Source organism: Ipomoea nil, unplaced genomic scaffold (assembly GCF_001879475.1).
Source record: "Ipomoea nil cultivar Tokyo-kokei standard unplaced genomic scaffold, Asagao_1.1 scaffold1834, whole genome shotgun sequence".
NCBI lineage: Eukaryota > Viridiplantae > Streptophyta > Magnoliopsida > Solanales > Convolvulaceae > Ipomoea > Ipomoea nil.
Genome location: NW_017618262.1, coordinates 217,953 through 243,974, shown reverse-complemented (window position 1 = coordinate 243,974; position 26,022 = coordinate 217,953). Strand labels below are relative to the sequence as shown.

General features: G+C 34.4%; 2 protein-coding genes across 3 annotated transcripts; both read left to right on the top strand.

The window, feature by feature from the left end:
* The first annotated feature begins 2,611 nt into the window (after positions 1 to 2,611).
* LOC109193085 (protein DETOXIFICATION 21-like) lies at positions 2,612 to 7,763 on the top strand. The gene is made up of 8 exons (XM_019343889.1): positions 2,612 to 2,883; positions 3,697 to 4,238; positions 4,319 to 4,405; positions 4,496 to 4,552; positions 6,764 to 7,002; positions 7,081 to 7,199; positions 7,404 to 7,490; positions 7,677 to 7,763. Exons 1-8 carry the CDS (start codon positions 2,638 to 2,640, stop codon positions 7,746 to 7,748), a joined length of 1,449 nt encoding a protein of 482 aa, XP_019199434.1. The 5' UTR covers positions 2,612 to 2,637; the 3' UTR covers positions 7,749 to 7,763.
* A 1,640-nt stretch (positions 7,764 to 9,403) lies between these two features.
* Positions 9,404 to 11,283, top strand: LOC109193086. Of its 2 annotated transcripts, none has more exons than XM_019343891.1 (2): positions 9,404 to 10,780; positions 11,101 to 11,283. In XM_019343891.1, the coding sequence occupies exons 1-2, from the start codon at positions 9,508 to 9,510 to the stop codon at positions 11,130 to 11,132; spliced, it is 1,305 nt and encodes a 434-aa protein (XP_019199436.1). In that variant the 5' UTR covers positions 9,404 to 9,507; the 3' UTR covers positions 11,133 to 11,283. The 2 variants fall into 2 exon arrangements, with proteins under 2 accessions (XP_019199436.1, XP_019199435.1); XM_019343890.1 differs by having other exon boundaries at positions 9,404 to 10,792.
* The last annotated feature ends 14,739 nt before the right edge of the window (positions 11,284 to 26,022 follow it).

Genomic DNA, 26,022 nt, shown 5'->3' with positions numbered 1-26,022 from the left:
AAACTCTTAATATAACTTCCCAAATATTAATAATAATAATTATAATTATATAATAATAATAATAATCCAAAACTCTTAATATAAGTTCCTAATTAAAGTTTGAGTTAATTACCAATTTGATCCTCGATTATTTTTTTGACCAATTAAGTCCCTCAACTTTAAAAATTTTAACCAATTTCGTCCTCCGTTAGTTTTGTCGTTAGACTTCCGTTAACTTGGGACCAAATTGGTAATTTTGCTATAGTTAAAGGACCATTTCAGTAATTAATTTATGGGTGGCAATTCGGTTCATTTTTCCAAACCGAACTGAATCGAACAACCGAATGGTAATGGATTCTTGTATATCAAATGGTTTGGTAAAAAACTAAATCGAACCGAATTATTCGGCAAAAAACTGAAACGAAACGAATACCGTTTGAATTTTTAATAATAATAATAATAATAAAGTAAATCCAAGCCCCTTGCTTGCCTACTCTGTCGTTCAGCTCATATTGTCATGGTATCTCTCGTAAATGTTTTATAATAAAATAGTAAACATCAGTTGACTTTGTTAAATATTAGACTTTGAATTTATATGAGAGATACGAGAATATGAGCTGAACGGTAAAGGAGGCATCAAGGGACTTGGATTTACTTCTTTTATTATTATTATTATTATTATTATTATTATTATTATTATTATTATTATTATTGTTGTTGTTGTTGTTGTTGTTGTTGTTGTTGTTATTGTTGTTGTTGTTGTTGTTATTATTATTATTATTATTATTATTATTATTTAAATAAAATCAAACGGTATTTCCTTTCGATTTTTAACCGAATCGTTCGGTATACAATAATTCATTACCATTCGGTTGTTCGGTACGGTTCAGTTTGGGAAAACCGAATCAAATTGCCCATATCTAAAGTTAATTACTGAAATAGTCCATTGACTATAGCAAAATTACCAATTTGGTCCCAAGTTAACGAAAGTCTAACGGCAAAACTAACGGAGGACCAAATTGGTTAAGATTTTTTAAGTTGAAGGACTTAATTGGTCAAAAAAAAAATAGTCGATGTTCAAATTGATAATTTCACTATAATCAAGGAACCTTTTTAGTAATTAACTCACAAATTTTCCTATAAAATCCGTTTATAACGATAATTACAAATATAGAATTAGAAAAAATTAGCAAGATTAATACTAGCTAATCAATTTCCTAATATACTTTTTTTCAAACATAATTGTCCTATCATATTTTAATTAATTGATACTTCTCCTAATATATCTTACCTAAACGGCTTCCTACCTTTTTATAACATTGATCCATATGTTAATACGTTTATTATGGTAATCTATATAGGTAATTACCATATACTATTTACCATCTAAATAATCCATGGTAATTACCAACCGTGTTTAACATCTAAATTTATTATGGTAATTAAATATAGAGAATCACTTCTTACGACGATTTTATATATTTTTTTACTTCAAATAATATCAATTACCCGTGCACTTCCTTTGATTACTTTTGAATAAAATCTTAAAAATTATGGCAATTAAAGAATTATTACTTTCTATCATATAAATTTATCAATCAGTTAAGGAAATTGATAATACACATATTACGCCATAATTAAAGGAGATTTAAAAAATTATGATAATTATTTCAATTCATAAATTATTACGCTAATTCACATATTATTACGGCCATACAATTATACAAATTATTCCAATTCACAGATTATTACACTTAAAATTATGCTAATGGTTACTTTTGAATAAAATCTTAATAATTATGATAATTAAGAAATTAATACAGACATTATAGTTTTATTAAACTATTTTTTATACTTCCTGTAATATAGATTTATGTAATCAATTAAGGAGATTAATGGTACGCATATTACAAACATAATTAAAGAAAATTAAACGTCCACATATAACACCCATATTTAAACGAAATTAAACATACACATATTATTTTATTAAAAATAATATATATTCACTCGCATGGGCAGTTCAACTGGTTATAAAGGTGAAAGTTTGGAAGAATGATCAGGGATCAAGTCTCACTAACGACAAAGTGAGGGGGATTCCTTGTTTTTGTTGAAATTAATTAATGATAAATTTTCCTACCATTAGTAAACATAATATAACGATCTCGTTTTTATTGAAATTAATGATAAATTTTTTTACCTATATATGAAATTAAATATATGCATATTACGGTGGACAGTTAACGAAAAAATAAACGTACACATATCTACACAGAAATGATATCTTTCATACAAATAAATCAGGATAGTAAATAATTTATATAACTGAGTTGCTAGACAACGAGTAAATTTGCCACTTAATACAAATCATAAACACTGATATATAAAATCTCTAATTTTCAGCACCGGGTATTTTTCATTTTAGCATAAATTTGGTTGTTTAAAGGTGTATGATTGTAATTAGTCTGAATGTGAAATGATATGTGGTTATCATGCATGAATGTTGTGTTAAAAGAACCTTTAACCCCATCAATAATGCAGACTCATGATTACAAGTCAACCTTCCTCATTATCCTTTAATTTTCTTGGTTTTTGCTTTGGTGTTTCTTCTTCATTAATTGACAGCAGAGGAAGCAGAAGGGTGTTGTGGTTGCTGAAATGGAGTCTGATATGATGAGTGAGAATCGATTGGAAAACTCAGAAGAGGAAGTGAAGTTATGGGAGAAGATATGGTGTGAGATGAAGAAAATGTCGGTTGTGGCTCTTCCTGCAATCTTTAATACATTCTCCACATATGGGATTGGTGTCATCAGCCAGGCATTCATTGGTCACATTCACCCTATGGATCTTGCTGCCTTTGCTTTAGTACATACCGTGCTGTTAAGGTTCTGCAATGGAGTACTGGTAAGTTGTGTTTCACACTTTGTTCTAAAGCTTTTAAGAAATATTATATGAGGATAAAGTGCTTACCATTAGGCCACTATCTGGCCGTAGACTTGGCCCTCCACCGGCCTTTGACATCATTCTAATATCACACTATCACTTGCCAACTCGAACCCGTGACCTCGTTCTAATATCACCTGTTAGATCAAATGCTTACCATTACGCCAAAAACTATACCTCACAGCGAATGCGCAATTTTATTTCTTCCTTATATACTGTCACAATAATAGACTTGGCCCTTCACTAACTTCTGCCCAACAATTCTCCATCCCTCCATCACTTGCTAATTCGAACCGGGTGTTAGATCAGGTGCTTACCATTACGCCAAAAGCTATACAATAATAGACTTGGCCCTTCACCGGCCTCTGCCCAACAATTCTCCGTCCCTCCATCACTTGCTAACTCGAACCCGTGACCTGGCTCTAATATCACCTGTTAGATCAAGCGCTTACCACCTACACCAAAAATTATAACAGAGGCTTAACTTTATTTCCCGCCACCATATTTTTGAGAGGCAGGTGTTGGACTTGGTCTTGGCCTCTGCCCAACAATTTCCCAAATCACCAATAGATAAACTTGGCCTTTCACCAGCCCACCATTCTCCATCTAATAATACTCCTAGCCAATAATTACTGGACTTAGCCTTTTACTGGTCTCCGCTCAACAATTCTCTTAATCACCATTAGATTTGACCTTTTTCTAATCTCCGCCCAACAATCCCCTCCCAGCTGCTTGATCGTAACAAGAAGAATTTAAGTTGAATTGTATGTGCAGTTGGGCATGGCAAGTGGACTGGAGACTCTACTGGGGCAAGCTTTTGGTGCAAGACAGTATCACATGATGGGTATACACCTTCAGAGAGCATGGATTATCTTGACTGCAACCACTACATTACTGTTACCTCTGTTCTTCTTCACTCCTCCAATATTTAAAGCACTGGGTCAGGAAGAAGACATTGCCCGGGTTGCAGGGATCATTTCTAAATGGTTGATACCCGTGGCGTACGCCTTCATTGTATCGTTTACCTGCCAAATGTACCTACAAGCGCAGAGCAAGAACATTATTATTGTGTATTTGTCCGCAGCTACACTGGCCGTTCATATATTCCTGTCCTGGCTCTTGACAATGAAGTTGAAGTTTGGACTTGCTGGAGCCATGATTTCAACTATATTGGCTTTCTGGATTCCTAATTTTGGTCAGCTTTTATTTGTTATGTGTGGAGGGTGTAAAGAAACATGGTCAGGTTTTTCATTCTTGGCCTTCAAGGATCTCTTGCCAGTAATCAAGCTTTCCTTTTCAGCTGGTGCCATGATCTGGTGAGCCTATATTTACATGAAAATTATTTTAAAAACTGATCTTTATAGTCATGAATATAATTGTTTGATTTCTGTGGCAGTCTTGAACTATGGTACAATTCCATACTGATTCTTCTGACAGGAAACTTAAAGAATGCTGAGGTTCAAATTAATGCTCTTTCTATATGGTTAGTCCTGTCCTGTTATTTTGTTTAGGATTTGAATTGTGTGTTTATGAGCTTCACTTCTCCACTCAACCAAGTGTTCTTTTGCTGCAGCCTCAACATCAGTGGCTGGGAAATTATGATATCTCTTGGTTTCATGGCAGCAGCATGGTAATGCATATATATACCATCTGGGGTCTCTCGAGTGTAGCGGGTACCGCCACATTTAGTGCTAAACTTTCACTTTGAATTTAACAATCCATGCTTCTTCAACTTTCAAATTTAACTAGGTTCCCTTTAGCTCCATTTGGTTGGAAAATGTTTGAAAATAAATAGAATTGAAATTGTATGGAAAAGAAAGGGTGAATCAACGATTTGATCCCTCACTTATTCGCAACTTGTCAATGTTGCCCCTGAATCACGTATTCATCAATTTAGTCCCCGGAAATAATTGTTTTTCGTAAAATAAGTCCCTCAGGCCGTTTTCCGTCATGTCTCAGGCGAGACCTCCGATTTGTCTTGGGCATTTTGGTCTTTTCACGACTTCTTCTTCATTAACTCTGACCAAACTTCGCCGGAGAAGCTCAAGCTCGCCGGAGGGAGCTTCTTCTCTTCCGCCGACGTCAGCTTCACCTCCGATTTCAGAGCTTTCCAGAATCGCAAGCAAATCAAAGCAACACTACAACATTTTTACGCCCCGGTCTACTCCAGGGGAAGACAATCAAACAGAGAAAAAGCAACGCAGCAATGGTGTTGATCGAAGCCGTGCCATCCTCTGACGAAACGTCAAAGCCAAAACCGCTACCAGTCAAGGCGGCTGAAGCATCGACAGGCGCTGGTTCGTCCTCTGCGGCTGCGCCGGCGGCATCTAGATATGGTTCCGATGGTTACGAGACTGCTAGCGATACCGAACTTAACGAGACTGATGAGGCAGAAGGGAAGAAAGAGGAACAAAACCTTAGTCACAGTAGTGTAAAGGACGAGAAAGCAAAAGAAGATTATGGGAGCCCTGCCACATCAATACCGTCGTCTTCTTCGGGTGGAAATGAAGAGGCGCCGAAACAGAAAATGGAATCCGACATGGATCAACTTCACGAGGTTCTCTCTCTCTCTCTCTCTCTCACAATACATATGACTCCGATGCTAAATTTGTATATGCTTATGTTGCATTATTTTGAAAAGAGTAAGCTAAATAAGGGAATATATATCTTCTACTCTGCTGCTGGAGAATGATGTTTATGCATTGTGATTTCCGGCATTCATTGGAGCTTTGTAATCCAACGATGCGTTGGGGGTGCGCCGGCGATCCCCCGGCAGATCGCGGCGACAGGCGGCGGCTAGCTCCGTCTCGATCTCTTCTTTTTCGGTAAAAGCTGAGCAACAACAACATCCGACGGCGAGACAAGGTCCATGGACCTACATCTCCCCTCCCTCTCTCTGGTGGAATCACGAAGAGGCGGAAGCAGCAGATCGGAGCAGCGACCTCCGCCCCTGGCAGTTGATCCCTCCCGGCGAAGCAGCAAACCGGCAATGGAGTTTTTCGGCGAGCTTGAGCTTCTCCGGCGAAGTTTGGTCAGAGTTAATGAAGAAGAAGGCGTGAAAAGACCAAAATGCCAAGGGCAAATCGGAGGTCTCGCCTGAGACATGACGGAAAACGGCCTGAGGGACTTATTTGACGAAAAACAATTATTTTCGGGGACTAAATTGATGAATACGTGATTCAGGGGCAACATTGACAAGTCGCGAATAAGTGAGGGACCAAATCGTTGATTCACCCGGAAAAGAAATTATCAGAAAGATTGATCCATCGTTTGGTTTGTAGAAAAGAAATTACTGAGAATATTGATTATGTTGTTTTATTGAGATTGGAATGATAAGGAATAATGAGTATAAAAACTAAAATGCCCCTACACGATAATTATGATAATAAAAGTAATAAGGAAAAATTGTCCAATCATGTGATACTTTCAAAAAAAAAACAAAATACCACATCCCCTCCTTGGAAAACTTTTTCCTCAAAACTAAGAAAATGTTTTCCATGAACCCATAGAGGAAAATTCCATTTTTGCTCAAATTTAAGGAAAACTTTTTTCATCCAACCAAATATTGCTCTTAGTGTAAGGGCAAAGTTAGGGCCGGAGTTGATTAAAATTTTGAAAGTTGAAGGACCATGATTAACTTAAAAGTTTAAGGCGTAGTTTAGTAGTTAAATTTGATAGTTGAAAGACTAGGAATACTTAAATTGAAAGTTTATGACTAAACTATACTCGACGACCTCAGCTGGTATTAACTTTGCATATATAAATTCTTTTGATTTGCTAGCTTGTCTTGTCTTGCTTCCACACTCTTGATATTGTTATGCATTGTATTTGGGGTTTCTAGTGTTCGGGTTGCAAACGAGCTGGGAAAGGGGAGTGCAAAGGAAGCGAGGTTCTCCATCAACGTGGTCTTGCTGACATCCTTTGCCATCGGAGTTGTGCTATTCTTGTTTTTCCTGTTCCTGCGTGGGAACCTGGCTTATCTTTTCACAGACAGTCACGATGTGGTCGAGGCAGTTGATCAACTGTCACTTCTATTGGCATTTTCTATACTTCTAAGCAGTGTTCACCCAGTTCTTTCTGGTAAGCTAAGCTCCATTTCCTCGTACCAATGGTTTGTGGTTGGGTTTTGGTTAATTGCTACTAACTACAATAATACAGGTGTTGCTATTGGGGCTGGTTGGCAGAGTACAGTGGCATATGTTAACCTGGGATGCTATTACTTAATTGGAATCCCAGTTGGTGTCGTTCTTGGTTATGTCTTCAAATTGCAGGTTAGGGTGAGTATAAACAATTATATCATAGTCAGATTATTGACCTGGTAATCACAAGATTTTAATGTTCACCCCTAGTGGAAATGTGGTTTTTTTAACCTTCTTAATTTGAGCCGATCAGTTATATGAAACATAGGCTAGTTTGTTTTATTGTATAGTACTTGACTCTAGGGCCACAAAGCGAGATTTAACAATATAATTGTGGCGCAGGGTGTGTGGATAGGAATGCTGTTTGGTATGTTTGCACAGACCATCGTTTTGCTTGTAATCACTTTCAAAACCGACTGGGACAAACAGGTAATTGCCATCACTCCCCCCTTCATTTGAGCAGAACCAAACTTGATTGAACTTGAATTTGAATTTGAATTTTTTAATCAAATGGAGTTTTGAGTTTGACTATTTGTGCTTATATTAGTTCGTCTATTATAACTAACCCTGCTCCCCATACATACTCTCATTCATATGTCATATCTGTTGCTACAGGTTGCAGATGCTCAAAAGCGTGTTCGAAATTGGGCGGTAGAACCTAAACCTGAACCTGGAGATGCAAATTAAACGCATAGGAAAATCCTATATATACTCACATTCTTTACTCTCAATTTTTACTTTTATATTTAAAATTTCGATATAGACACTCTTACAGGGACCTTCATAGAGAAAATAACCTATTAGCGCCCATCACATTATGAAGTAAATTTGAGAGAGTAAAATTTGAGTGTAGTAGAACTCGGTATAGAATGCTTAATATTAATCCCAGACTATCTGCATTTACATTAACATGTTATGTTATTGTATGGTTTTTGTTGAGTTTACAGTTTTACACCCCCAAAGCACGGGCTAATTATATCCAACCAGGGTTCACCTTTCCGTTCGTTATAGACCATGGTCTAAAATAACATTTATATTATGTGTCTGTAGTTAATGAATTATATGTATGTAAATAAATTGACGATCCATATATAATATGTTAACTATATATATATATATATATATATATATATATATATATATATATATATATATATATATATATATATATATATACACTTCTGCTAAAATGTGGACACGCCTTCTTGTGCGGTCAGTGCTACCGCTTGAAAAAAGCACCAATAGCGTTAGGAAAATGCACAACAATGAAGTGCACAAATACACCAAAAAAATGTACAACACACAAAAAAAAATGCACCATAACTCCCCACCCTAATTATGCATTTCTAAACACTGTGCAGTGCTTTTATTCATACCTAATGGTGCGTTTTTGGTGATGCGTACCTAATTTGCGCATTTTTTGTTGTTGTGCATTCCGTAACATTGTGGTGGCCTTGACTTAGGGTATGTTTGGTTCGCTGGAAAATGTTTTCCTTGAATTTAAGAAAAACTAATTTTTCCTTTGTTTGGATCATGGAAAACATTTTCCTCAAGAATGAGGAAAACATTTTTCATAGTCTCCCCTTCATATTTTGTTTTACATGGAAACAAGTAGGACAATTATGCCTTCACCAACTTTTCTTAATTACCATTATTATTATTGTTGTTATTATTGTGTAGGGGGTATAATTGTCTTTATAATCATTATTTCTTATAATTTCAAATCCAACCAAACAATGAAATTCATATTCTCAGTAATTTCTTTTCCACCAACCAAACAATGGAATCCATTTTCCTAGAATTTATTTTCCATTGAATTTCAATTTTATATTTCCCTTCAAATATTTTCCAGCGAACCAAACGGGTGGTTAGTCTCTTGGCCTACCATATTTTTAGAGTTTGTTAGACCTCTTTTCATAAATTAGTATTGTCTTATCATCACATAATCATGTTCAATTCTATTACTAATCTTGTACTACTCTTACATTAATCCAAATGACTATTACTACATTTATTTCTCTTACTATTTTACCCTTGTTATTTATGCGAACTTAATTGATTCGGACCACCTCAAGTCAATTACAATTAGTTCCCTCAATTATTAAGGTGCATTATATTATATTGGTCTTTCTTTGTTAATTGACAAAGGAAGCAGAAAGCTGTTTTAGTTGCTGAAATGGAATATGATATTGTTGAATGATAAGCAAGTGGCAGCAACAGAAATAAACACGTGGCAACAAGAGGAGCTGACATCAAGAAGCAGTTTAAACAAAGTTTGTTAATAGCAGTTAGGGCACTTTCTTTTGTATAAATTCCCCTTTCCCATCTCTGTACAAGACAAGTCAATTTTTCTCCTTCCAGTAAACACTTTTCCTCTCTAAATGTTCAACACACAAATGCTTCCTTTTGTTCCTGTTAATCTTGCATCGTGAATACACTCTCCAACATGGTATCAGAGCGTCGATGGACCAGCTACGCCGCCGCACTTTCAGCCACCGGAGAGATGAGCGCAGCCGGGAATCAGTCCTCGCCGGCAAATCGATCTCCACTTCGAACACCGCCGGCACTAACTCCGCACAGGAATACATCAATTCCGGCGATTCTTCGAAGCTCAGACGGTCGCTCAGATAGTCTTGATGATCCATTGTTTCTCCACGTGAACGAGAATCCGAGTGCGATTCTCGTCAATCCTCCCCTGTCAACTACAAACTACAACACCTGGAGCATTGCAATGCGAATGGCGTTGGAAATCAAGAACAAGTGGGCGCTGGTAGATGGAAGCATTCCAGTCCCAAATTCAGACCAACCGAATTACAGTAGCTGGAAGAGATGCAATTTGATAGTAAGTTCCTGGATTCTTAAGTCCCTTAGCCCTTCAATTGCACAAAGTGTGATGTATCTCAAACATGCTAAAGAAATTTGGGATGACCTAAAGCGTAGATTCTCTCAGGGAGATCCACATCGGATCTCTCAATTACAAGATGAGATATATAAACTAAATCAAGGAAATATGAGTGTCACAGATTACTACACCAAGTGTAGAACACTCTGGGAAGAAATGAGTGACATGAGGCCTCTTCCAATGTGCAAGTGTTCATGTGATTTAGTTGATATAATAAGGAAAGAACGTGAGGAAGATCAGGTCATTCGCTTCCTGATGGGGTTGAATGAAGAGTTTAGCACACTCAAATCAGGTGTCCTAGTTATTGATCCACTGCCAGAAGTGCACAAAGTGTTTGCCATGGCATTAAAAGTGGAAAGACAATTGAACTTAGCCAATCTAGGGCTAAATAATCTTGAAATCAGCACTGCTAATGCTATACAAGGATCTCAAAATACCTCTGCCAATGAAGAGGTAGTAGCTGCTGTCAACAACTTTACTGGAAAAAGGAGTTTCAACTCTATTAATGGGAATGTAAAAACTGCTAAATGTACCTACTGTGGTATGAATGGTCACACGGTAGACAAATGCTACAAGAAACATGGATATCCTCCGGGATGGGTTCCAGGTTACAAATCCAAAGGGAAACAATACCAGCAAGGGCAATCAGCAGCTGCAGTTTCTGTGAACTCAACCCCTACTAGCCTATCAGCTGATCAAGTTCAGAAGTTACTCTCACTATTACACACTCAAGGTGACCAACACCCCTCTACTGCAGCTACTGTATCTATTTCTCCCAGTGCAAGGCTTATCCCAGACTTCAGCTCCAATGCAGAAGGTACTACAGGAGGCAAGTATATAAATTCTGCTCTTTATTCTACCAATTCTTGGATTCTTGATTCTGGAGCTACAGATCATATTGTTTGCTCCCCTGAATTTTTTGATAATCATCACTTAGCTGAGGGCACTCAAGTCATTCTACCCAATGGTGAAAGTATAATTGTGTCTCATATAGGGGAAATCAGATTGAATGACACAATACTGCTGAAGAATGTTCTGTGTATCCCTTCTTTTACATTCAATATTATTTCAGCCAGCAAACTCATCAAACAATCTGATTATAAGTTGATCTTCATGGCTAATCAATGCTTGATACAGGACAATCTTGGAATGATGACTGGTTTTGCTAAAGAGCAAGGGGGACTCTACTTACTGCTGCAACCCCCAGTGAAGAAACCTTTGAGAAATAGTAGCAATAGTGTAATGCATTGTAATGTTGTCAGTGCCAAGATTTGGCATCAACGGTTGGGACATTTTCCCTCTAATAAAATGCATTTGTTATCTGGTTTGCCCAAACTTAATATCAAACCTTTAATATGTGATGCTTGCCATTATGCCAAACATAAGAGGTCTCCCTTCCCCATAAGTACATCTACATCTAATGCTTGCTTTGAACTAATCCATGTTGACATATGGGGTCCCTTTCCTATTTGCTCCTTAGAAGGGAAACACTATTTCTTGACTATAGTTGATGATTTTTCCAGATTTGCTTGGTTACATTTGATGAGAGCTAAATCTGAAGTGAGATCCTTGATAAAGAACTTTTATAATGTTGTTCAAACTCAGTTTGGTGCCAACATAAAGACCATTAGAAGTGATAATGGAAATGAATTTGATATGAGGGAATTCTTTGCTGAAAAGGGAATCATACATCAAAAGTCCTGTGTGGATACTCCACAACAAAATGCTGTTGTGGAAAGAAAGCATCAGCATATTCTGAATGTGGCAAGGGCTTTGAGCTTTGAAGCTAATCTTCCTCTAAAGTTTTGGGGGCACTCTGTTATGCATGCAACTTATCTTATCAACAGGTTACCATCACCTATCATTGGTTGGTCAACTCCTCACAGCAGACTATATGGCAAGCCATCTGATCTCAGTAATCTCAAAGTGCTGGGATGTTTGTGTTATGCTTCTACCAGCTCACATGCAAGGCACAAGATGGCACCAAGGAGCAGAAAGTGCATTTTTATTGGGCTACCAGCAAACATCAAAGGATATATTCTATATGATCTAAATGACCATTCTCTTTTCATTTCCAGGGATGTGAAGTTCTATGAAGATTGCTTCCCCTTCAAGACAGACCCTACATCTAGGAATGGTGTTGAGCAGATCACAGAAGATTTCAACCCTTCCTTACCTACATTCCCAACCACTAGAGTAGATATTGATCTTGATAAATGGATGCCAGCAGCAGACAGTGATCCACCTGAGATCTCAGTTCAGTATCAGCCACCACACACTAATTCAACTGAGAACCAAACACATATGAGTGCTCCTGACATATCAGATCAGTCTGAACCAGCAGACTATGATTCACTTGGGAGGACAACAGACAATATTCCAGTAGAAGTTCCAGTTCAGCCTAGAAGATCTGTCAGAACAAGGTGCATCCCCACAAAGTTACATGATTATTACTGTGATAATGTGATAACTAATAGGACCTCACCACACTCTGTATCCAAGGTGGTTTCTTACAGTCTCCTATCCCCAGCACATAAAATTTTTGCCACAGCAGTATCTTCCATTCCTGAACCCAAAACTTACAATCAAGCTGTTAAGCATGAATGTTGGAAGCAGGCCATGCAAGCTGAAATTCAAGCCCTCCAAGACAACAACACATGGGTGCTCACTGAGTTACCACCTGGGAAAAGTCCTATAGGCTATAAGTGGGTCTATAAAGTGAAGTTGAAAGCAGATGGATCATTAGAAAGATACAAGGCAAGACTGGTTGCCAAAGGGTATACACAACAGTTAGGAGTTGACTACATTGAGACATTCTCTCCCGTGGCTAGGATGACAACAATCAGGACCTTTTTAGCAGTTGCTATGATCAAAGGGTGGCATATTCATCAGCTAGATATCAACAATGCATTTCTGCATGGTGACTTGGAGGAAGAGGTATACATGACTTTACCCCCTGGTTTTCAAAATAATAAGTCCAATCTGGTTTGCAAATTGATCAGGTCATTATATGGCCTTAAACAGGCAAGTAGACAATGGAATGCCAAACTAACTTCAGCTCTACAGGCCATTGGGTTTATACAGTCAAAATCTGATCCATCTCTTTTTACTAGATCTGATAACAGTTTTGTGGCTATTCTCATTTATGTTGATGATATCTTGGTGGCCAGCAATGATATGGCTTCAATAGCAGATTTGATGAAATTTTTAGACAACACATTTAAAATCAAAGACCTAGGGTCTTTGGGATACTTTCTGGGAATAGAAGTCCTCCGGAATGGTGACACATTGAATCTTTGTCAAAAGAAGTATACCTTGGATATCCTTGAGGAGAATGGATTTCTTGAAAGCAAACCAGTTAGCACTCCAATGGTTCCAGGGCAGCACTTAACACATGATGATGGGACTATTCTGAAGGATGTTAGCTGTTATAGAAGATTGGCCGGGAGATTGCTTTATCTAACAGCTACAAGACCTGACATAGGCTTTGTTGTGCAACAACTAAGTCAGTTTGTTGATGCCCCTACAGAGAAGCACATGGCAGCAGCACACAGAGTCCTGCGATATCTCAAAGCAGCTCCTGGAAAAGGACTTTCATATTCCTCACATTCCCCTCTACACTTACAAGTGTTCTCAGATTCCGATTGGGCAACATGTCCTGAGTCCAGAAAATCCATTACAGGATACTGTGTGTTCTTGGGGGATTCTCTCATATCATGGAAATCTAAAAAGCAACCCACAGTATCTAGGTCTTCGTCAGAAGCTGAATACAGAGCCTTGGCTGCCACAGTGTGCGAAATTCAATGGTTGCAATATCTCTTACACGATTTACAAGTCAATCTGTGCAAACCTGCGACTCTATACTGCGATAACAAGTCCGCAGTGGCAATTGCAGAAAACCATGTTTTTCATGAAAGGACAAAGCATATAGAGATAGACTGTCACATTGTAAGAGAAATGGTGAACAAAGGGATAGTAAAACTGCTGTCAGTTAGCTCACTCAACCAAGTGGCAGACGGGTTCACCAAGCCTCTACCTCAGGCTCAGTTCCACTGTTTTGTGTCTAAACTGGGCTTACAAGATGTGTACGCTCCAGTTTACGGGGGGGTGTTGAATGATAAGCAAGTGGCAGCAACAGAAATAAACACGTGGCAACAAGAGGAGCTGACATCAAGAAGCAGTTTAAACAAAGTTTGTTAATAGCAGTTAGGGCACTTTCTTTTGTATAAATTCCCTTTTCCCATCTCTGTACAAGACAAGTCAATTTTTCTCCTTCCAGTAAACACTTTTCCTCTCTAAATGTTCAACACACAAATGCTTCCTTTTGTTCCTGTTAATCTTGCATCGTGAATACACTCTCCAACAGATATCGCGGTGAGAAGTTATTTCAAACGATGGAGACCGATAAGGGTGTGGTAATTAATAATGAGGAAGTGAAGTTAAGGGAGAATATTTGGTCTGAGATGAAGAAAATGTCAGTTCTGGCTCTTCCGCATGCAATATTTACTAGGGGAATAATAGTACAGTATATATACTCACATTTTTTATTCAATATGTGTTATGAAATTATATAAATATATAATGTTTGTTATTGATTTAAATAAATATATAATTTTACAAAAAAGTTTAGCAAGTACGTGCTCTTAGCATAATTGGTTATATTAAGATTAGATTAAGGATATTTTGAAAATTTGGAAATTGATTTATGGTTTTCCAAGTTTTAGTGTTTGATAAAGTGTGCAAAATGTGAGTCAAAAGAAAATAAGTCTTTGGTCAAAGGAAGATATCCTTATTTTTTTCTTGAAAATGACTTCTCGTCTTTTTTTGAAAAGTCATTAGAAGTCATTTTTCAATTTTCACACCACTATAACACCACAGCACCACCATTATACCACAACCACTACCTTCATCACCTTCACCACCACCACCATTTATATTATTATTATTACGAATAAGGGCCAAATAGGCCATCGAACTACACAAGAAAATGCAATTAGGCCACTGAACTCAAAAAGAATGCAATTGGGTCACTGAACAACGCAAAATATTGCAATTCGACCAAAAATGACTTGTTTACTTATTAACTTGCTAATGTGGAGATTATCATTTAAAATAATAAATTTTTTATTTTATTATAATAATTTAAATTTAAAAAAAAAAAAAAGGTTTGCCGCCGGAGACGAAGAACCAATGTTCGTCTCCGGCAGCCTGGTCTTCGTCTCCGACCGGGGACGAAGAGCTCTTCGTCCCTAGCCGGAGGTTCTTCGTCTCCAGGCTGCCGGAGACGAAGAGGTTCGTCTCCGGCATGGAGACGAAGAACCTTCTTCGTCTCCGGCCAGGGACGAAGAGCTCTTCGTCCCTGGTCAGAGACGAATTCATCTCCAGGCTGCCGGAGACAAAGACTGGTTCTTCGTCTCCGGCAGCGTTTTTTATTTTTTATTTTATTTATTTTTTTAATTTAGATTTGTTATTTTAAATTATTAAAATAAAATTAAAAAGTATTATTTTAATATTGTAACCTCCTCATCAGGTAAACAAGTCATTTTTGACTTAATTGCAATATTTTGTGTTGTTCAGGGACCTAATTGCACTTTTTTTGAGTTCAATGACCTGATTGCATTTTCGTGTGTAGTTCGATGGCCTATTTGATCCTTATTATTATTATTATTATTATTATTATTATTATTATTATTATTATTATTATTATTATTATTATTATTATTATTATTATTATATTCTAAACAAAACAATTAAAATGTTAATTATACAATTATGTTCATTTTTTCAGAAAATGAATTAAACACACCAAGACTGTTTTATGGAATGCAACCAAATACTGAAAATAAAAATGTTTTCTGGAAAATAACTCATTTTCCAAAAAATATTTTTCAGAAGTCATTTTTTTGGTTCTAAACACATCCTAATATTCTTGTTATGAACAATGTTTTTAAATACTAATACAAATCTCAATTAAATTTAAAAAATATATATTTTTTTAAACTTGGGGGTGAGGTGGGGATGGCGGGTTATGCGGATGGACCCACGGGTTACACATGCCAACTTGTATTAACCCGGGTATCCCCACCCCACCTCCACTGGTTAAACGGCTCGAATTGTGTAGCATAAAGACTCTCTCTCTCGCTTAGGTGAAAGTGCAAATCAAATTCAAAAATGAGCTTTGGAAGCTAGAACATGGTCGCCAAAGGTTAGGAATTTTTTATTAGATAGCATAAAGTGTGTGCATGGGCAGGGACGGAGCCAGAAATTGGATTGAGGTGGGGCAAAGGAGTAGGATGGATTAAAAAAAAAATTTCCGGTAAAAGCGAAACATTAAAACAAAAGAGATAATTTAAAAATAAATAAATAAATTACCTAAGATTTTTTTTTAATATTCATTACTTAAGAAATATAGTTGTAAATATTGTTGGATATGTGCGAAAAATAAAACACATCGAAACTTTATAAAAATATTTAAAAAGTGACTGTGTTGAAGCCATAGGGGAAGGACTCAAAAATATGTAAAACTATGTTAATACAAAGATTTAAACCCAAGACCTTTCCTATTAACAAACACATGTCTTACCAACTAATCTAACTTCTTACTTGTTAACATTTACTAATTTTTTTATACTAATACTAAAACCTATACTATATATACATATATACATACAAATATTATATATGGGGTGAGGGGTGGGGTGAGGGGGGCAGCTGACCCCCCTACCCCCCTTTGGCTCCGTCCCTGTGCATGGGTGCAATATTTTCAGGATTGGGGTTATGACACGACATGTACTAGCACTAGATAAAAAACATAACATAAGGATGGAGGAAAATCAATCAACTAATAACTTAATAACCCACGTAGAAAATGACTAAGGGTCCGTTTGGAAAGCAGGAAAATGACTTCTGGAAAATGTTTTCTGGAAAATGAGTAAGTCATTTTCCGGAAAACATTTTCCTTTTCGGTGTTTGGTTACATTCTGAAAAACTGCATTGGTGTGTTTGGTTCATTTACTGGAAAATGAGTAGAATTGTATAAATAAATATTTTAACTATTTTATTTAAAATATAAAAATATTTATAATAATAATAAAATAATAATTTTTAACATAATCCTATAATATTAAAAATAAAATAAAACAAAAAAGCAATAAAAAAAAAAAAGAAAGATATTCATTGGTTTCCAGAAACCATGACATGTTTCCGATACGGAAATCATGACATGGTTTTCGATACGAAAATCATGTCTGGTTTTCGCATGGAAACCATATGAGATTTTTATTTAAAAATAAAAAATAAAAACCTTTGGTTTCCGGCGGAAATATGATTTCTGCCGGCAACCAAAGCAGGAAACCAGTGAGCACTGTGCCGGAAACCGAAAGCTGAAGAAGATGAAGCAGCGGAAAAGTAAAGAAAATGAAGAAGTCCAACATCCGAAAAATGACTTCCCCTTTAGAAAAGGGAAAGTTGTTTTCCGGAAAAACAAGCACATTTTCCATTGACCAAAGCCTATTTTCAGTTGACTTTAAATTTTTCATCTTTCCAAACATTGAAAATCCGAAAAATGATTTTCAGAAATCATTTTCCGGATTTCCAAACACACCCTAAGTCTCACCCATTAGTGGATCTACAATGGGGGCAGCTGCTCCTACTCCCCCCTCCCCTAACCCTTTTATATACACACAAACATGGGAATTACTAAAGATTTCAGTAGTTTAATTGGTTGAAACCTTGAATTTGTTATGGTGTGTCATGAGATTAAGTCCCACTAGCAGCACGTACTTTTTTGTATATGTAATTTCTTTTCTTTATTTTAGTCATTCCAATCCTTCAATAAATTAAATTTTTTAATTAATCTACAAAAATGTAAAGTTTGTTTAAAGAATATACAGAATAGACAAGAGAGAAAGGAGGATCATCTCTTCATTCATAATTCATCATAGTACAATGATATATATACAAGATACAATAAATACATACAATAATGAAGGATAATTACATCTGTTACAGACGTTACAAAACTATTATTAATTATTAATGTCCACCATAAATCTATTTATAACACTCCCCTTGGACATTATTTGACCATTATCTTGCCTCGTTAAAAACTTGTTAGGAAAATCCTGTGGGAAAAACCTAGACAAGAAAAGAGTACAATAGATAGTATGTTTAAATATATTCATGCCTCATTAAAAACTTCACTAGGAAAACCACGTGGGAAAAACCTAATTGAAGAAAAGAGTGCATGATATAGGTAAAACATGCATTGGTTGCCTCATTAAAAACCTTAACTAAAAAAAAAAAAAAAACTGGTGGGAAAAACTTAGTTAGGGGAAAAAGAGTACAACCATAAGCCTTCAGGGTACAATCTGCATAATCTTCAAAATTTTGGGGTTTATCAATTTAAGCAATTATTATTTTGCAACTTTTCCTCATTGTCATTACTATATCATACTCATGCCTCGTTAAAAACCTCATTAGAAAACCCAGTGGGAAAATTAGTTGAGAAAAGAGTGCATGATGTATATGTATTCTTGTTTTAGATTAGCTGCCTCATTATTAATTATTAATGTCCACCATAAATCTATTTATAACAAAGTTGATCTAACTAAAAGAAAAGTAAAATTAAAGTATTTAGGGAAAATTGTAATTTATGCCCTTCCATAATATGTCAATTATCAATTTCACTCCTAAATTATTAGCAGTGTAAATCTTGCCCCTCAATTTTCAAAACGGTACATATAGTGCACTCCCGTAGTGTAAATGTTACCCCTCAATTTTCAATATATGTACCGTTTTGAAAATTGAGGGGCAACATTTACACCACTAATAATTTAGGGATGACATTGATAATTGGCATATTATGGATGGACATAAATTACAATTTTTCCAACTATTTATAAATATACTATCTCTTCAATTTAAACTATTTTATATGGGAGGAGCAATATATGTACCATTTTGAAAATTGAGGGGCACCATTTACACCACTAATAATTTAGGGGTGACATTGATAATTGGCATATTATGGAGGGACATAAATTACAATTTTCCAACTATTTATAAATATATTGTCTCTTCAATTTAAACTATTTTTATCTAATCGATTATATTTCATATTTTGTCATAAATATTTTTTATAGCATTTCAAAGTGTTTTAAAATTTAACCCTACCCAAGTATAATTTTAACTTCACCCCTAACTATATATTATGTAATCTGTTTTTAAAGTCATTTAAACTACGTCTCACTCATAAAATTTTTTGGATCCGCCCCTGGGCTCACCCATAAGTCGGATCCATGGTAGACACTAGACAGTAACGAACAAAAGCACAAGTGTGCAATCATCCGTGCATCAATTCAAAACAAAGTCCAAGTCCAGACACCGGTATACGTACACATGTGCATTCCTTTCCAGAATGCACAAAAAGTAGTGTTTCTAGAATAGTAGTGCACTGGCACAGGCAAGTCCAGTTGTTATATTATAGACCGCGGTGCATAATCGATTATGCACCGCGGCCCATATACGGCGCCGTTTCTTTAAGTAAAGAAACGGCCCGCCGTTAGAGTTAACATAGTCCGTTTGTTTGGTGTATTAAACACCAACTGACACTACAGTATATCCAAACCGACACTGCAGTTATATCAAAATGATACTGGAGTTATAGTGAAATGAAACTGCAGTGTATATAAACTGAAACTGAATAACATTTCACATATTTGAGTGTATATTGTACAATGAAGCTGTAATTATATCAAAATGATCATGTAGTTGTGTTTTAATAAAACTATAGTGTATATAAAATAAAATTAAATAACATTTTCACATATTTGAGTCTATAAATATCGAATGAAACTATAGGTATATCGAAATGAAACTGTAGTTGTGTTCAACTGAAACTACAGTGTATACAAAATGACACTGAATAACAGAGTTACTTTTTGCAAAAGGGTGCGAAACAGCGAAAATAAACACTGTTAATTTTCATTTAAAAAAAAGACGCGCGGTGCATAATCGATTATGCACCGCGGTGCATAATATAATTTGCCCAGGCAAGTCCGTGCACTGCCTTCTAATGGTGCTAAAAAAGTAATGATGCACCAATCCATGCATGTTCGTGCATTGCCTTCAAGTGTGCTCCTTACTCCTTAGTTCAAACCTTGGTTAGAATTGCTTCAAAACACTTGAGCTTCTTTTTAGTTGCGACTAATAGTGTATCTAAAAACAAAAACAAACAACACAACTAAGTTACAATTTCTACAAAAGTACAGGAAATAATGTTCAAATTGGCCACTGAACGTAACTTGAAAATGCAATTAGGTCACTAAATGAAAAAAATGCAATTAGGTCACTGAACACTGTACTCCAAAAATGTGCAATTAGGCCACTGAATACTCCAAATGTATGCAATTTCACCGGATAACAGGTTACCTGCTTACGTGACAGCTGAGTTGACGTTTTTAATAATTTTTAATAAATTTTAATAATAATTTTAAAAAATTGAAAAAAAAAATAAAACAATGCTGGCCACCCTGTCGTTTTTTTTTTTTAAATGTAATTTTTAAAATTTTTTTTTTATTAAAATTTATTAAAAATGTTAACTCAACTGCCACGTAAGCAGGTAACCCGCTAAAATTGATGATAGCCTGCTATCAGGTGAAATTGCATACATTTGGAGTTTTCAGTGACTTTATTGCACTTTTTTTTTCATTCAGTAACCTAATTGCATATTCAGGTTACGTTCATTAGTATTCCAAAGTACAGTGAAGCAATTCTAAAATTCTCCCAATTGAAATATGAACATTTGCATATTTATCAATATTTTTATACTACCCCAACTCTCCCGATTGAAATAGGTACTAACAAAGCGGAGCCAAATTTGTTGGTGCGGGGACCGATCACAATTTGACAGATAATAATAAAATATATTAATATTCATTTCACATATTTCAAAATACCAAGGTTGCAAAAAAACGTTAGCCGCCCCCTAGGCGCCGATTTTTTATTTTTTTTTAAAAAAATTAAAATTTAAAATTGTGAAATTCACTAATAAAACATAAACTTTTGACTCGGTTGTCCGTTTTGGATAAATTTTTTTTTAAAAAAATGCTTCTTTTGCTCTTAATTTTATTTTTATTTTTTTTATGTATTTAGATGGTTTCAACAATATTCAAAACGATTTTACAACTACTTATGTAAATAATTTGTAAGAAAAAACTAGAGGAACCTTAGGGCTCGTTTACTAACAGAAAATTTTCTCCAGTTTTCTAAAATACTGGAGAATTGGAGAATAGAAAATAGAAAATATGTTTACTAACACAGTTTTTTATTTTGAAAACTAAAAATCATTTTCCAGTTTTCTAGAAAATTGGAACACTCTTAAAAACTGTTTTCTAAATGGAAAACATAATCATGTATCATCTATTTGGTTATATGTCACTATAACCACATTACTATGATTACATTCATTATCATCTTCTTTTACTTATCACCATCTTCTATCTTTTCTACCCACTTTACTTATTTAAACATAACTTATTTACTTACATTTTAAAGTTAGACATTATTTACATTATCAAAATTAAGAATTGAACTCTATACAATGTTTTAGATTTTGATTGAACTCAATAGATTATTAGTTCGGATATGTTATGTTATATCGTAATACAAGTTCGGTTCGGATATCGGATATTGAAATCTCATATATATTAGAACTCAATTCAAAGTAAAAATTATATATTCATATACATGCCATTCAAATCAATATATCTAAAAAATATTTTAAATATTAGCTCAAAAAATATTAATAGTAATGCTAAAGTATTATTTTAATTAAACTCCATATTTTTTTTAAGAAAATTAAACTCCATATTCATTTAACAATATATGTTATTATATAACTCTGGATTTTAGTTTCATTTTTCACACACACTAGTTTCATTATAACAGCACTAAAGTATCATTTTAATTATCATTGCTGGAAATTATAGAATTTCCGACCACTTGAAAGTGATCTTAAATCAAGTCGAAAGCCTTGTTCCGACCACTTTTGATATCCGGAAAAACCTTTGTTGCTATTTCCGACCACTTTTTACTTTCGAATTGATTTAAGATCACTTTCAAGTGGTCGGAAATTCCATAATTTCCAGTAGTGTATACTACTGTAATACAGTTTCATTTGACAATATACGTTGTTGAATGAGCTCTATTTTTTAGTTTCACTTTCCATACACACTAGTTTCATTATAACAATACTAAAAAATTATTTTAATTATACTACAATTTCATTTGACAACTATGGTTCACACAACACTGTGAACCATGGTCCACTGTATAACAATTGCCAGACAGCATGGTTTCTAGCCCTCCAGATCTTGTGAAGAAACTTAGGGGGTGTGATTGAGTGGAAGGAATCATCCATCCTTAATTACCAAAGGTCAAGGGTTCAATCCTTCAGTGGTAAAATGACACACCTTAAGCTGTGAAAATACGCACCTTAAGTTTCAACAATAACGCACTTTATGTTCTCAGTGTAGAATTGACGCACCTTAACCTTTGAAAAATACACACCTTAAACTTTCAACAATACGCAAAATTATTATAATGTCACCGCATTTTTTTAATCAGTGTTCATTCTGTGTCATTGATTTTGGCAAGATTAAGGGCTATCATTAAACCGTATGTTTTACATACACATTTCCTTCGCATTTGATCTCTATTATATATATATATATATATATATATATATATATATATATATATATATATATATATATATATATATATATATATATATATATATATATATATATATATATATATATATATATATATTGGTTCATGTGAGAACAAGTCTTCCCGTGCGGTTAGTGTGACATACACCATTATTTGTATGCATAAATACACCATACAGTGTTCGAGAATACACTAGAATGAAATGTCAAAAATGCACCACAAAAAAAAAAAATACACCACACATAATGGTGTATTTTCGAACACTGTGGTGCATTTATGCATACCTAATGGTGTATGCCGCACTTACCGCACGGGAAGACATGTTAGGTTTACACGCGCATTGCGCGAATGAGTTAATATAATGCCCAATGTTTATAATTAAATAAATATTTGAAAGTATATCAATGCAAGATTTTATATGAGAAGTTCATACATAAGTAATTTAATGTCCAATTTGTTTATTTAAATATGTAACTCATAGTATATGAATACAATGTAATATAGGAGATTCATTATAATGGTTACTAAACTTTTTTAAAATAGTAACCTAAGTATTTTTTGTTGCAAATGGTTCTTATATATTTAATAAATGCACATATATACAAGATCAATGAATGAATCAACGGTACCAGTCCTTTAGGTGTTTTCTCAGTGTTCATTTAGTTCAACCATTATTGTTGAATAAATTATTATGGATAAAGAAATTCCTAATTTAAGGAATTTAGATGTAGTAAAAATTTAAAATTTTTAATTATAATGTAACCCAAAGATATTGGACGATTGGTAAATATGATGTTACCCAAAGATCAAAATGCTAAATAAAGTGTTTGGTTATTCAACAATTTGAAACAACAATTTGTTCCAAATCACTGAAAATACAAACATTGCTATTTATAAAATTTTCACTTAGTGTTTTTGAGAATGATTTCCCCAATACATCTTTATATTTAAAAAAAAAAATACTATAGAACCATTTCGACCCCTTAAATAACAAGAGTCAGTTTCGCTGGCTCACTGCTTGCCCATCCGTTAATTTTTAAATTGGAGCCTTAAGGCTCCTTTCATTGGAGTCTCAAGGCTCCCATGCCACTTTTCCCACCGATGTGGAAAAAGTGACAAAACTAAGAGGAGTCGAACATTTGGCTCCCATATGTTTTATTTTTTTAATTTTATTTCTTTTATTAAATTATTATATTATTATTATTTATTTTTTTAAAACTATTATTATTATTATTATTATTATTATTATTATTATTATTATTATTATTATTATTATTATTATTATTATTATTATTATTATTATATTTTTACCTACCGTTGATATTATTCGCTGGTCAAATCTGCTAATATTATCTACTAACACTAACCGCTAACTGCTGATTGTCAAACAAGAACATTGCGAAGTAGTTTCCCACTTCAATTTGTTGTGTGATTTGAATACTCTCTTTGTCAACAAATCCCTCAAGTAGTTAATATGTTTGGCTTTATTAATTATATTTTTTAAAATTTTTTAATAGTATTAATGAAATACTTGCTAAATAAATATACAACATTATTTTGCATTATAACTTTGATATTTAATTAAAAAAATAGTGCACAAAAAAATATAATAGACAATGTAGTGAATATAGTGTGTGTGTGTGTGTGTGTGTGTGTGTGTGTGTGTGTGTGTATATATATATATATATATATATATATATATATATATATGGGGTGAGGATCAAGTGAGGTTAGTATATATATATATATATATATGGGGTGAGGATCAAGTGAGGACCTAACCTTAGATGAGGACTACGTGAGGACTAATTTAGACCATTAAATCAAAATAAAGCATGGTTGAGGTTAAAAGGAACAAATCACATGGATTAAGGAAACAAATCCCTTTAAAATATTAAAAAATATAAATTTATGGGTAAATTAGTCTTATTAGAATCTGTGCATTACTATACAAATTATTGTGCATTTCTATACAGAGTGTTGTGCATCGATAAGTTTATAGTTATGCATTCAAACACCACCTAAAATCCTACAGTCCCGGACATCTCAGTGTCCTACGATGCACTGAACTATGTGCATTAATGCACAACTCACCACCCTATGGTGCACAACTTACAACACTAGGTTGCACAACCAGCACACACGAATGTACAATCGTACTATCCAGGCATTTGTACATAATTACATATACACGACCATCCAAATATAGGCAATATTATATTCAAAAGAACGAGCGAAAAAAAAATAAAAAAATACCAATTACATTGCATGGGCGAACACTCAATCAATGATGAAGAAATCGCCGCTCCAAATCGCAACGGTGGTGATCCAAAAATATAGGAAACCAATTAAGGCAAGGATAACACATGCGTCCACACTTATATATATATATATATATATATATATATATATATATATATATATATATATATATATATATATATATATATATATATATATATATATATATATATATAGAGAGAGAGAGAGAGAGAGAGAGAGAGAGAGAGAGAGAGAAAGACGCTACTACCCAACTTTAACAAAAAAGAGCAATCCATATCATCTTAGAAAATCAAATTTGAGCCATCGAAATAAAAAAATGAACGCACAAGATTAGTCCTCACGTCCTCACCTAAGAATGAATCCTCATTTGATCCTTAATAAATATATATATATATATATATATATATATATATATATGTGTGTGTGTGTGTGTGTGTGTGTGTGTGTGTGTGTGTGTGTGTGTGTGTGTGTGTGTGTGTGGGGTTAACATATTGTATATGTGTCCTATATTTTTGGATCACATTAATTACAGACACATAGTATGAATGTCATTTTAGACATGATCTATAAGGAAAGGGGCAAATTATGCCCTGAAAACGACGTCGTTTTTAAGAAAAACGCGTCATTCCAGTTTTTTTTTAAAAAAAAATTTGATTTTGTCTTAACGGCGTTATTCGTTTGTGCCATTATGAATGTACAGTTATGGGATTATGAATGTACAGTTATGGCATTATGAATGTAAGTTATAAAATTATAAACACAGAATTCTGGCATTACTAACTTACAATTATGAACATATAGTGATAAAATTATGAACATAGAGCTCTAAAATTGTGAACATGGAGCTTCGAAAATTATGATTTTACAGTTATTGAGTTATGAATGTACAGTTACAGAATTATGAATGTACAGTTATGCAATTATGAATGTACAGTTATGCAATTATGAATATACAGTTATGAAATTATGAACACAAAGCTCTGACATTATGAACTTACAATATGAACATATAGTGATAAAATTATGAACATAGAGCTCTAA

Excerpts from the sequence above, each read along its gene's own strand:
- LOC109193085 (XM_019343889.1), top strand. The coding sequence starts at position 2,638 with ATGGAGTCTGATATGATGAGTGAGAATCGATTGGAAAACTCAGAAGAG. Across the intron at positions 4,239-4,318 it reads TCAGCTGGTGCCATGATCTG|TCTTGAACTATGGTACAATT; the intron begins GTGAGCCTATAT and ends TTTCTGTGGCAG. Across the intron at positions 4,406-4,495 it reads ATTAATGCTCTTTCTATATG|CCTCAACATCAGTGGCTGGG; the intron begins GTTAGTCCTGTC and ends CTTTTGCTGCAG.
- LOC109193086 (XM_019343890.1), top strand. The coding sequence starts at position 9,508 with ATGGTATCAGAGCGTCGATGGACCAGCTACGCCGCCGCACTTTCAGCC. Across the intron at positions 10,793-11,100 it reads TGCAGAAGGTACTACAGGAG|GACAATCTTGGAATGATGAC; the intron begins GCAAGTATATAA and ends TGCTTGATACAG.